The sequence below is a fragment of the Lissotriton helveticus genome, chromosome 2_1 (genome assembly GCF_964261635.1).
Source record: "Lissotriton helveticus chromosome 2_1, aLisHel1.1, whole genome shotgun sequence".
Classification (NCBI taxonomy): Eukaryota; Metazoa; Chordata; class Amphibia; order Caudata; family Salamandridae; genus Lissotriton; species Lissotriton helveticus.
Genome location: NC_136059.1, coordinates 1,655,549,831 through 1,655,564,280, shown reverse-complemented (window position 1 = coordinate 1,655,564,280; position 14,450 = coordinate 1,655,549,831). Strand labels below are relative to the sequence as shown.

Below are 14,450 nucleotides of genomic sequence, written 5' to 3'. Positions count from 1 at the left end.
GCAAAGCAATATATATTGCTGCTGCTGATACCAATGAGTAGCAGAAGTAATTTTACCTTGATAAAAGAGAGGAAAGAGGTCTTAACTTGTTCTCAACTGATAAGGGGTCTAGTGCGCTGTGATCACTCTTAAAGGAGATTATAGGATGGTGGGAAATATTACCTTATCCTTCAGGTTTAAAGAGGAAGTACAGGGATATAGGACAGACAGCCGAGGGTGTCCCAGGCCAAAACATCACTACTGCTAAGTACCATTAGGAGATCATCCACTTGACTTGCTACAAGAAAGCTCCAGGAAGAGGAATTGGGTTGTGGTGGTGGTGCTGGGGAGTTTCCGGCCGAAATCCTTAATTGTAGTGTTTAAGTCCAAAGACCTTTGTTTGTCTATTAAAAAAAAAAAAAAAAAATCCTCTGAAGAAGGGTTTTTAAGGTGCCTGTTTTTGTGTTGATGATGGAGTAGGCAAATGCTACTTACCAATATGCATCTCTTCTTGGCATGTAGGGCTGCTGACATTCATATCTTACCATAGATCGCTGCCTAGTGTTGGGTCCGGATGTTTGCACCTTGTTGTCTTGGAAGAGTCTTCGAAGTATCACGAGATAGGTGACTCCTCCCCTGGACAACAGTGTGCATGGGCATCTTCAGATTGTTTTTCGCCATTGTGGCAAAGATGGAGTATAGGAAAGTAAGAGATGACCATGTAAATGTTTGTAAAGAAGATAACCATGCAGCTGTGACAGGCACCGGGGAGGAGGGTGGGCGATATGAATGTCAGCAGCCCTACATGCCAAGAACAGATGCATGCTGGTAAGTAGCATTTGCCGTTCGAGGCATGAGGGCTGCTGAATTTATATCTTATCATAGACTGTAAAGCAGTTTCTCCTCTAGCGGTGGTCGCCTGTATCAGCTGCGGTGGTTTGAAAAAGAGTTTTAAGGACAGGCTGGCCCACAGCAGCTTGTTGCTTAGCTTGCACGTCAATACAATAGTGTTTAGTGAAAGTGTGTATGGTGGACCATGTAGCTGCCCTACATATGTCTTCTAAGGGAATATTTCCTAGGAAAGCCATGGATGCCCCCATTTTACGCGTTGAGTGGGCTTTTGGGGGAACTGTTAAAGTGCGCTTTGCCTTTTGATAGCATATTTGAATGCATTTAACTATCCATCTGGCTAATCCTGTCTTGGAAATAGGATTACCCTTATGTTGTGGTGAAAATGTGACAAAAAGTTGCTTTGTCTTTCTGAATGATTTTGTTCTGTCAACGTAATATAACAGAGCTCTTTTAACGTCTAGTGTGTGCAGAGCTCTTTCAGCCACGGATTGCAGATTTTGAAAGAAAACTGGCAATTCTATGGACTGATTGATGTGGAAAGTGGATATAACGTTTGGCATCAGTTTTGGGTTTGTACAAAGCACTACCTTATTTTGGTGTATTTGCATGAAAGGTTCCTGAATGGTTAGTGCCTGTAGCTCACTCACTCGCCTGAGGGAGGTAATAGCAATTAAAAATGCCACCTTCCTAGTTAAGAATTGTAGTTCACATGAATGAAGTGGTTCGAAGGGTGGTCCCATGAGTCTGGTAAGTACTATGTTTAGGTTCCAGACTGGAGAAGGTGGATGCTTTGGAGGGATAATTCTTTTAAGTCCCTCCATAAAAGCTTTGATAGGTGGGATTCTGAATAGGGACACGTGTTGTCTGTTTTGAAGATATGCTGCTATAGTAGCGAGGTGTAGCCTTATAGATGAGTATGCTAGGTTACATCTTTGAAGATGTAGCAAGTAACAGATTACATTTTGGATGGAGGCATCCAATGGATTGATTTGGTTATTATTACAATAAATAACAAATCGTTTTCATTTAGCTGCGTAACGTGCTCTGGTAGTGGGACGCCTTGCTTCTTTGATAATGTTCATACAATCTGGAGGCAAGTTAAGATATGCGAACTCTAAGACTTCAGGAGCCAGATCGCTAGGTTCATGTGATTGGGATTTGGGTGCCTGATTTCTCCATGGTTCTGCGTTAGCAGTTGTGGCGAGAGGCACAGTCTTTGGTGAGGAACTACTGAGAGTTCTAGGAGCGTTGTGTACCATGGCTGTCTTGCCCATGTAGGAGCAACCAGGATCATTGTGAGTGACTGTTGCCTTAGCTTGCGTGCCACTAATGGAATCATGACCAGTTCATCCATATCGCATTGCCTTGTGACAACGGGTGTGGGAACCTGGTGGCGAAGGACGGGCATTTTGAGTTTTCATTTGTGGCAAACAGATCTTTGTCTGGATGTCCCCACTTTTGGAAGTATGGTTGGAGAACTTGAGGATGAATCTCCCATTTGTGTATTTGCTGACTGTGTCGGCTTAGTAGGTCTGCTATCTGGTTGTCTATCCCTGGGAGGTGTTCTGCCAGGAGATAAATGTTCTGAGGAATTGCCCACTTCCATATGCTCTGTGCTAGGTGAGATAGTTGCATAGAGTGTGTGCCCCCCTGTTTTGAATGTAGTACATGGCTGTCATGTTGTCCGTCCGGTTTAAGACAGTCTTGTTGCACAAGTATTTCTGAAAAGCTCTCACTGCTAGGAATACTGCTAGTGGTTTATTTGTAGAGTCTTTTGTTTGGCTGTCCAGAGACCTTGGACTGTATATTGAAGGAGATGGGCTCCCCAACCGGTCAGTGATGCGTCCGCTGATAATACTACCTGTGGAACTGGCTCTTGGAACAGTCGCCCCTTGGAAAGGTTTTGTGGGTTCCACCAATGCAGAGAGCGGTAAGTGCGACTGTCTACAAACACTAGGTCTTTTAGTTGTCCTTGAGCTTGGTTCCACTGGCGTGCTAGGCATTCTTGTAAGGGACGCATTTGAAGCAGAGTATGAGGACGATGAATATGCAGGAGGCCATCATACCTATGAGCTGCATGAACACTCGAGCTGGCAGGGAGTGTTGTGGTTGAAATTTCTGAATGAGAGATTGTATGCTGGCTATCCTGGCAGGGTTTGGATATGCCTTTGCTACTGAGGTGTCTATTGTTGCTCCCAGATATTGCTGTATGTAGGAGGGTTGCAGATGTGATTTTGGGTAATTTATTGAAAATCCTAGATTGTGCAGTAGCTGGATTGTCTGAGAGGTATGGCTGGCACACTCTACGTACGAGTTGGCTTTTATGAGCCAATCGTCGAGGTAGGGGAACACATGGATGTGTTGCCTTCTGAGGTTTGCTGCCACTACTGCTAGGCATTTTGTAAACAGCCTTGGTGCTGTGGTTACCCCGAAGGGGAGGATTTTGAATTGATAGTGCTGACCTTCTATTATGAACCTGAGGTATTTCCTGTGAGCTGGATGTATGGGTATGTGAAAGTATGCATCCTTGAGGTCTAATGTTGCGAGAAGTCGTTTTGCTGGAGTAGTGGGAGTACCTGTTGTAGAGTGATCATATGAAAATGATCTGAGTGAATATATTGGTTCAGAGGTCTGAGGTCCAATATTGGTCTGAGGCAGCCGTCTTTTTTGAGAATGAGGAAGTATAGAGTGTATACCCCTGTCCCTTGATGTTGTAATGGGACTGGCTCTATGGCACCTTTTTCTAGCATGGATTTCACCTCCTGTTGTAACAGCATGATGTATTCTTTGGACATTGCACGGTACTTGTGTGGTATGTTGAGTGGAGTAGAAGTGAGTTCCAGGCAGTAACCATACTGGATAATTTGTCTCACCCACCTGTCTGTAGTAATGGCATTCCAGACTGGTAGGAATTGTGTTAATCTTCCTCCGACTGGTGTTAAGTGGTCTGGAGGGAGTGTGAGAAAGTCACTGTTTGGTGGCGGTGGAGGCTCGGGTGTTATTATTACCACGTCCTCTGCCCTGTTTATTGTTTCCTCTATAACCTTCTCTATTGGAGCATCTATTAAAGATGCCTTGTGTAGTGCTTTTGAATGATGAAGATGTTTGTGATGTGTTGCCTCTGCCTGAGCCTTGAAAGGATGAGCGACAAAAAGAGCTTCTGGACTGTTGAAATTGAAGTGCACCCATGGACTTAGCAGTGTCAGTATCTTTTTTCATTTTTTCTAAGATGGTATCCACCGCAGGGCCAAATAAGAAATCTTGGTTAATGGGTTGATTGAGTATGGTAGATTGCACTTCATTTTTAAAACCTGAAATGCGAAGCCGTGCATGCCGGCATAGCAGTACACTAGTGTTGACAGACCTAGCGGCTCTATCAGCTACATCAAGGGCGCATTTTATGGATGCGTTAGTGATGAATTTCCCTTCTTGTATTAGGTCGTTTGCTTTTGCCTTATAGGGTTCTGGTAGGTGTTGTAATAATTCCTTCAGTTTGTCATAATGTGCTCTGTCATAGATTGCTAGGAAAGCTTGTGTATTGGCAATCCTCCAGGTATTTTCTGCCTGAGAGGCCACTCTTCCCTGATGCTTCTAAAATTTTTGACTCCTTGTCAGGAGGGGGAGCATCACCTGTTGTTTGTGAGTGTGCTCTTTTCCTAGCATTAGACACAACTAGGGAGTCTAGTGGTAGCTGAGACCTGATATAAGAGGGGTCTGTAGGGGCCGGTTTATATATTTTTTCAATCCTTGGATTGCAGACACGCGCCCGGGCTGGGTCTTTAAAGATGTCTGGTGCGTGCTTTAGTACCCCTTTTAGCATAGGGAGTACACGTACACTCTTCTCTGATGTTGGGAAGGTGTTAAATAGGAAATCCTCCTCTATAGGGTCAGTGTGCATGTGTACACCACGATACTGAGCTGCTCTGTCCACTAGTTGGTTAAAAGCAACAGTGTAGTCAGTAGGAGACGGCGTTGTGGGGTATGTAGTGGGATCGGGTATGGGTTGTGTATAATCTGTGTCATTAGGATCATTGTGGATTAAACCCAGATCTTTTGACTGGGTGTGAGTGTTTTATTGGTTCAGATGCTCCGTCCATCACCACCCCCTTTTGTACCGCTTTGGCCGCCATAAGTGTGGCAGGGTATGCTCAGACGTGAGTCCCTTGCTCACGTTGCCACTGGATTCAAGCAAGCCAGGCTGAAGAAGGCTGTAATGCCAGAAACCGGTCCTTGGAAGCTTGTTTCCGGTCCAGGGAAGATATGGCTTGGCAGTTCGGGCTGGACTGTTCCCATGAGGCACAGGGTCAGACTGATTTGCATATAGCCATGTCTGAACTGGGGTGGCAGAGTGGGCTAAAGAACGGTGATGGATTAAACCCAGATCTTTTGACTGGGTGTGAGTGTTTTATTGGTTCAGATGCTCCGTCCATCACCACCCCCTTTTGTAATAGCACAAAAATGTAGCACTTTAAGTACCAGATACAAGGAGGTGTTAGATAGCTTTTCTTTGTGACGGGGGTTCCATGGTAAGACTTAACTCTATGGTTATTGCTTAAAAAAGCAAACTTTTGGAGCTCGTGATGATATTTGGTCGCGTTTTTTATTACTTGTTTCATTATCCAATAGTGTTATTGTATTACAAGAAAATTAAAACCAATAAAGATAGTTTTCAAACAATAAGCAAAATACATTATTTAGAGATTCTAGTTCTGCACCACATACAAAACATGTTCAACGGATTAACAACAATATCACAACAGCACGAGAATAAAACAGGTGCAAGCTCTTGCTTGTGGCATTGGGCGATGCAACTCAAATTAACATAATATTTTTGAAAAACATTACCTTGACTTCTGTCCTCTTGAATGCTAGAAAGGTACTTGTGGATTCCTGTTTTGGCTTCAATTCTGGTTTCTTGACCAAAGGATCCTTCACTACAGGGGCCGTAGAAACTACAGAAGGGGCTGGTTTCTGTGACGGTTTCTGATTTTTTTGAGCCTGCAAATATTCAACATGGCAATGTAAGTAACAGCACTATGAATATATGCCTAAACATTGTCTTGTATAATGTCTATGCCACATTCGAAGCTGTGCAGTTACTTTTGTTCTTCTAGGAGACAACCAGTGCCAAGCTGGACTCATGGACAACTGGCCAACGTCTCGCCCTCTGTTTTACAAATTCTATCCAAACTAATCAGCTTCTGCTCTCCTTTTCCCCTCAACCCCGAAGTGGGTCTGATTTACATCCAGATACAGGCAGAAAAGCAACTGTTCAGTTGCTGGCACAAGTAGTTCATTTAATAGATAGATTGCAGAGAAAGCAGCCAAAATCTCCACCGTTCAGTCTGCAGTGGGGTAAAACTCATACAGATTACTAGACAAAGGGGCACATGCATCAAACCATTTTGCGATTGCAAACAGTGCGATTCGCAAAATGACCTTTTGCAATTCAAGAAAGTTTGTGGGACTCGCACTTTAGGTAATTGCACTTTATTGCGATTTCCTAAATTGCAATTGCATTTAAGGAATTGCAAATTGCAATTCCTTAAATGCAATGCTAGAAGCAATTTAAAATAGTGATTTTGCTACTAGGGGTCGCAAATTACCAACAAAAAAAAAAAGAAGTGGTCGGCAATTTGCAAAAACTTTGAAAAAGGCACTAAAGTGCATTTTCAAAGTTACTTGTTACACTTAACACATGCCCTTGGGGCATGTGTGTGCGCAACATGGGTGCACATTACAATTTCAGGGGTGCAACCGGTGTCCTTTCGGCATGCGCAATTTGCGAGTACCTATTTGGTACTCGCAATTTGCGCATGCAATTCCCATTCATTCCTATGGGCCTGTAGGATCATAGGAATGAATGGGAAGCCATTCCTTAATTGTGACTCGCAATTTGCGAGTTGCAATTAAGGAATGCTTAGGAATCGCTATTTTTTTGCGATTCCTACATGCACAGGCTTTTGCGATTCCTTATTAATCGCAATTAAGGAATAGCAAAATCATATCTTGATGCATGTGCCAGAAAGTACTCAACATATACATTAGACTTATTATGGAAATCCTATCAAATAAGACAATCCTTCTAAAAGTGATCATTCTGTAGCATTAGTGTTAAAGGATATTTGGCAACACTAGCTGAGAGCACTAAAACAAATCACTGAACAAAATAGCAGAACAAGTAATAGATATCCCTTTAATCACAGTTGGAAAATGTGTGCCTATGGTGAGAAGGCGAAAGGCTGAGAAAATAGGATATTGTGGGCAGAGGAACTGAATCTAGGCAGAAGAACCAATTCAGCAAGGTGACTGGCCCAAGGTCATGCCTGGACACCTCAGTAATTGAAGACCAGACAAAGCCAACAGAATTTCACAATAAGGGATGTTCTAAAGTAAGATGGGCATTAACGATAAAGACTGCAGCGAATTTGACAAAACTGAACTTCAATGCGAAAATAGCATAATCAGTAATTACCAACGAAGGGAATTATACAAAAAACAGGCTTCTGAATTGATGCAAACAGAACATGCAGTGGTGGCACAAATAAAGAGGCAAGGAAGCCGTATAGGTTTCTAGGGCACTGAAATTGACCAGCAAAACTGTTTTTTTTTTTAACAGACCGACAATACTCTGCTTGCAAGAAAACAGGGGCACAAGATATTTTATCACAGCAAAAATATAGCCGGTAGGTTGCTAGTCACAAAAAGCAATTCATTCTTACCATTCTCTTCATTTGTCTGGTGCATCGGGCACAATACCAAACAAGACGCGGGTCATTCACATCCTTATCCGTCACCTGGGGCTTGTGGCAGTCCTGATGGTACAGATTGTGACACTCCTGGCATTCTACTAGCTGATTGCCTGACAGCACAGTCATTTGCCTAAAGGGATGAAAATGATCAAAAATAACAAAAATTAAAAATATGTCTCTTTCATCTCAACAAATGGGTATGAAATCAATTACTTTCCATAACATTGCAAACAACAACGATAAACCAGAGAAAAAACTAAAGGAGATTTCTGTGTGCCCACAAGTGGGCTGGTAGGGCTTATCACACTCTCACAGAAAACAATTCCGGGGGGGAAACTTCAGGGGTGTTTTTGGGGTGTTACACCCCCCCAATAAATGTATTTTCCGATAAACTGTTAAGGCAAGGTGTCTTTCGGATTTCACCAGGAATTTTACATACACACAGACAAACACACGCACAATCTATTTCCCAGACTTATCTCCCCAACTTTTTGATTCCTAATTTATCACTGCACACGCTACTTCCATTTTATCAACCATACATTCATCTCCTGCATCGCAGATTAATCCTCAAATAAAAAAATTAAAAAAGTTGTAAAAGTTCTTTTGTAGCTAATCCTGCTCTATGGTATTCTATCACTGAATTATTAGGCCTGCCTAATAATCAGGTAACTGCAAGCAAACGACTGGTGGCACATTTATTATAATTAAATCCCCTGTTAAACCAGAGTATCATCTCATACTATACATTTTGAAAAAAACTTTTATTAATTCTTGATCGGTAGTAGCACATTCTAATAGTATAGAATCAACTTGTAGGTCACTTTTGTAGTGGAAAGCCATGTTAAACTGGTTGCGAATAATTATGAAATTGACAGCCTCCTACTGGGAAGGATTAAAAAATGTTTGAAGAGGATAGTAACTTTGGAACAAGCCACTATTTGTTTGTTTTGCATTATAGTGACACCTTCTACCTATTATACATAAACAAATTAACAGGATTAGGAAGAGTTCAGAAGACTGCAGCAAGGGTGCCAACTGAACCAATACTGCTAGCATATTTAAGCCTCCTTTGTACGTGGAGCCCTCCAGCAAGAGGAAGGTTTATTACCTGTAAAAAGTACCTAAAGCAACACGCAGATCAGCTAAAAATGAATAAATCCCAAATCCTCAGATGGTGTTTATAACACTAACAATCCTAGGGGAAGGAGTTGCAACCAGGTCAGAGCCATATTTGATGAAATACCGCAGGCACCTTCAATCGTTCTTTATCAAGTGTGTAGAACACAAGTCATGGAGCTGTACAAGTACTTGGGTGTCTATGCTCACTGGGACGCTGTATAAATTCCTAGATCATATTCCTCCTTCTTGCTCTTCACTTCTTAGGTCCAACACTAAACCTCACCCCAATCCATTTGCCTTCATAAATGTACATATTCCTTCTCCCTCATCCGTTTGAGCAGGTTTCCAGCCTCCTCTATACCTCCCCTGTTCTAGCTTGTGTTCCATCATTTCTTCTCTCACCCCTTGTAAACTTTTCCTGACCCCCTTCATTTCATCCCTTTTAAAACCTGTCTCACCCTCTTGACCAAAGTCAAAAGATTTCTTGCTCCTACTGGTTAGATTTCCCATGGCAAATGTAGCTGGTAAAACTGTTGGGTCTCATCAACCCTCTGTGGACAGAGTTCACAAGGATGAACCAGAATGCACACAACCTCAGACTTTCCAGTGACTTCAGGGTAAATTAGATACATGGAATTTCCATAATGGTTATAAGAAGTCCACAATATTATATTTTAGAAGTCTTTATTTAATGCTAATTTAGACCATATTTAGACCATATTAGATGCAAGGCTATTATATTTAAAAATAAGTGTTTGTTGTGCCATAAAAATGAGGCTACTATACCTCACTATAGTGGCCTAAATAGCCGAAAATGGTCTGGGCTTGCTAGAGTTTCCATTAGGAGGAGGTCGGACCTAGCAACTTGAGCTAGATTGTTCCTATTAGAGCAGGAGCAAGGCAGATTTGCAGATGGCTGGCCTCGGTCTAAAATGATATAGCAAGCTAAAAAACATGAGGGGCTTTGATGCATCCCAAGGTATTAAAAGAGCACAGGCATATACTACAAATGTAAAGAGATATTGGATAAGGAGCAGTTTATTAAGAGCCAATAAAAGCCTGGCTTTAATTCTATTCTTCAAATGCAAGCCTTTTAATACTCTCAAACCGCTCCATGGGTTAGCGATGGTGAGCGCATCAATCGTGGATTTTGTGTCCAAAATTCATTGAAAGGGTGCTGAGCTGACTAGTATAGTGTCCTCTAGACTCAAAAAGTCTCTCTTAACCGCTACCGCGCTAGCGGGTTTTCCCGCTGTGCGCTGAATTTTAAAAATTGCGCGGTTTGTGACAAAGCCAGCTCGTCATCCGCGTAGCGCAGGTAACGCCCATGACGAGCTGGCTTTGTCATCCGCATCGAAGGGGTTAAGGATTAAAACTGAAGGTTTTTAAAACTGTTTCCGCATAGAAATGTGAGAATTGTCCTGGTCAGCTCCCTCATCAGACACCAGGCCGCATAGTAAGAAGTTTACTTGCATAAGATAATAAGAACCTTGATGCAAGGACAGTGCATGTAATAATATTGCTAAATGAGAGCAATGGCATATTTATTAAGGTTAATTTTATATTCATGCATCGTGTACACAAGGAATTTAAAAGAATCGTGAACCAAAATAAACTATTCACAATAGGATTTCATTTTTATACAACCAGGGGTCAAAAGTTATAAACAGTGATAATTATTGAACTTTACGAAACTCTTTCGTCCCTCTTCCAATAAAGTTACTACCTTCACCTGCTTTCACCTCTAACACATATTCCATCATCTCCTGCAACACTGCATCCAATATATTTTCTTTCATCTTTCTTCACTTACCCCTCACATTGCCCTTCACTTTCAGCACTACATAATTTGCCTCATGCTCCTTTCTCAACTTTTTCTTGTCTCATATTTATCTCACTTTTATTTCTACCTTTCCAAGAGAATCACCCTTTCTTCACAAGTATTTCCATTGCGGGTCTCTTGGCCTTATACCTATTTATTTTTAGTTTTTGATACAGAGCTTCTTAATCCCAAAGAGTGTTAGAGGGCTTTGCATGTGAAGATAAAAAAAATTACAAAGAAGAATACTGTATGAACAGGAAACCATCTGAGACGAAACACAACCAGGCACATTTCTGATTAAGGACCAGACACTAAAACTATGAAAACAAGCATTTACAATACAACGGTCTCGCCTTTGCAAAAGTTAGAGCTATTGGCATTGTAAATTACATTTTTATTTATGTGTTGGTTTTGAAAACAGATAAATGGCAGTGTCATTTACAATGCCAATAGCTTACTCTCTCGCAAATGCGAGACCTATTGCATTTGAACCCACACAGAGAGCCACACACATACACAGAGAGCACCACACATACACAGAGAGCACCACACATACACAGAGCCACACACACACACACACAGAGCCACACACACACACACAGAGCCACACACACACACAGAGCCACCCACACACACACACAGAGCCACACACACACACACAGCGCCACACACACACACAGAGCCACACACACACACACAGAGCCACACACACACACACAGAGCCACACACACACACAGAGCCACACACACACACACACACACACACAGAGCCACACACAGAGCCACACACAGCCACACACAATCATTTGTAACAATTTTTGTTAATTGACACACTAAACTTTTCATTCATTCACCCTACGAGAAGGGGGTAATCACCATGCTTAGCACCTTTTAGGGTACCTACAACTGCCAATATCGTCTAGTATTTCACACTATAAAGAGGTCTGAACAGGGAGTTGAGGACGTAAGCAGAAGATAAAAACAATGCCACTTACTTCAACTACAACAACAACAAGCAAGCAACTGGTTAAACATGTCTAGGTACCAAACAGGGGCAACAAGCCACAGTAATGAAACAAACAGAAAGTAAGAGGGTGCACCAAAGGGAGGAATGTGGGGGTGGATAAGCACACACCCGGGGACCATGCTGCTCCTTACCAGCTTATGATATTTAATAAGAGCTGCTCAAGTCACATTGTAATACAAGCATTTGCAATGCAAATGGTCTCGCATTAGGAAAGTTTGACCTATTGGTATTGTAAATGACAATTTTTTTATTTATGTGTTGGTTTCGAAAATAGCGAAATTAATAGCTTTGTCATTTACAATGCCAATAGTTATAACTTTCGCAAATGTGACACCTATAGCATTTGTAATGCAATATGTGTTGTATTTACGTGACTTAGATGTTTTGCTATTACAAATAACAATGGCTTTTAATTTTTTTTAATAATTAATACTTAAATAAAAGTCATTGTAATTTATACTGGCAATAGCTTAAACTTCTGTCAATAACTTTTGTGAAGATTATGTTCAGTGTATTTTATTGTGCTGAAAAACCAAGAACAGAAGTGAAATATTAACATCTTTTTGTGACATTTGTAATAAAGCTTGAAACATTGAGAAAACATATTTGTACTAGTTGTTGTTGAATGGTTGCACAGATTGATGCTGTGGTGGCGCTGAGTGATGTTGCGGTGGTGACGAGTGATGCTGTGGTGTTCAGTGATGCTGTGGTAGCGCATAGTGATGTTGTGGTGCCCCTGAGTGATGCTGTGGCAGTGCCGAGTGATGCTGTGGTGGTGCGATAGATAGAGTGAGTGCAATAGATAGATAGAGTGAGGGCGATAGATAGATAGAGGGAGGGCGATAGATAGATAGATAGAGGGAGGGCGATAGATAGATAGAGGGAGGGCGATAGATAGAGGGACGGTGATAGATAAATAGAGTGAGGGAGATAGATAGAGTGAGTGCGATAGCTAGATAGACAGATAGAGTGATGGCGATAGACAGATAGAGTGAGGGCGATCGATAGATGGAGGACGATAGATAGAGGGAGGGCGATAGATAGAGTGAGGGAGATAGAGTGAGGGCGATAGACAGATAGAGTGAGGGCGATAGATAGATAGATAGAGTGAGGGCGATAGATAGATAGATAGAGTGAGGGCGATAGAGTGAGGGAGATAGAGTGAGGGCGATAGAGTGAGGGAGATAGATAGATAGATAGATAGATAGATAGATAGATAGATAGATAGATAGATAGATAGATAGGAGGGAGGGACAATGGATGCCACACCATTGCATACAGTAATCGCCCAAGCCGCATCAAATAAGGGACGTAGAGTCACTTCATTAAAGGTAATGAGGATGATGAGCCGAGATGAAGAATATGCCAGCACAAATTGTATATGATGCATATAGATTAAGCAGCAGTAAATAAGTGGTTTGACCCGAAATTTCTCAGGTCAGTTGAGACTAAACATATGAATGTTATACGTGAAGATATTGTGCTGTGTTTAAAATCACACTCTTATTTTCTTATTGCAAGTGCATCCTGACGTGAGCAAATGGCCTAAAGACAATACTCACTACTCACGTGCAATAATATTTTACAAGCAAGTAGTGACAATGCCTGGCCCTTCAGGTAGCACTTTCCCTCAGACTCAGTAAGGGTAATAGTTCCAGTCAACAGGACACTCTCGGCGCCAGAAGCAGGAACGTGAAAACAAACACCCACCTTCTCCGGAGTTCTGAAGGCATCTGCCTCGCTGACTCTGCCCCTTGCTGCAGCTTTACTTAACTCTGCCTGGCATTACACAGGGCGTCACTCCTGTTCTTATGAAAAACCCGAGGCCACAGAACTCCCAGCAGGAGCTAAATGCACGACATTTCAGTGCTCTGGGACAACGAATGATAAAAAAAAATAAGCCCTGATCCCCAAAAATGGCGGCCAGTGCCCCTCCCCCCGCATGCAATCCTGGCACAAGCTAAGCACTGCGCCCGGTGAAAATCATTCGATTAACTGGACCTCATTTAATTTCACCCATGCATAGCTGCTGAACCACTGAATGCAGCAATTGGCAGATGGCCAGTTTATCTTTGCAAAGGGCTGGCACTGCCTGTTTATTATCTTTTCATCCGTTTGAAGTAGAAACGATTTTGGCGAAATGTTCAAATTATGCCAATTGATTCATTATGTGGCAAATGTAGCACATTTGCAATTACGTGGAAGACACGGCGGAAGCAAACTCGCATACTTTCAGTGTCCGTGGACATAGGTAAAAACTTTATGGCGCTGAGAGCACAGTAGAGCCACGCCACAGCTGGCCTACACAATGCTCGCTTAGCCTGAAGCAAATGCACCCACCTGCTGGCTTCCATCGCCGCTCCGTGCCTTTGCTGACTGGCTCCGACCACCATCAGCGGTCGCGTGACTGACCACGCGCCTGTAAAACAGGAGCTGCTAGCTCAGCACCAACCCGCATGCAGCTGGCGGCCAAGGGCTTGTTATCGGAAATCATATCCAAAAACACTGTCCGGACCAACATACAAAGCGGCTAAGCCAGCAACAAGCCCCCTCTCTCGCTCTCTGCTCTGCCTTGCAGTACAGCCCTAAAACCCAGATAGGATGTGGCTTAACGACCAGGGTTGCCGGCTCCAGCGCTGGGGCGTCAGCTGAACATCTTGTGATTCTTGTCAAATCACTTAATCTCCTGTGCCTACCAAAAATGAGTGTGTCTCTGTGTAACATAATTGGTGCTCGTGTAAAACCCTCAAATACCTTCGGGTCGATTTTGGCGTTGCAGCAGAAACATCTCACCCCCTAACAAATAGATCCCTGTGCGCTGTCGCCACTCACGCGGCCTGCCCTGTCGCATTCACACAGATGGCTGAGCACGGAGAATAGGTGGCTGAGACGTCAA

At 42.6% G+C, this 14,450-nt stretch overlaps 1 protein-coding gene across 1 annotated transcript in view; it reads right to left on the bottom strand.

Moving 5' to 3' along the window:
* Positions 1-14,450, bottom strand: part of INTS12 (integrator complex subunit 12) — a 116,850-nt gene that overhangs the window by 26,721 nt on the left and 75,679 nt on the right. The window contains exons 5-6 of the mRNA XM_078677603.1: positions 7,554-7,713; positions 5,677-5,829 (exon numbers count right to left, since the gene is read on the bottom strand). Coding sequence (XP_078533729.1) covers positions 5,677-5,829; positions 7,554-7,713 — 313 coding nt within the window. The remainder of the gene's footprint in view (positions 1-5,676; positions 5,830-7,553; positions 7,714-14,450) is intronic.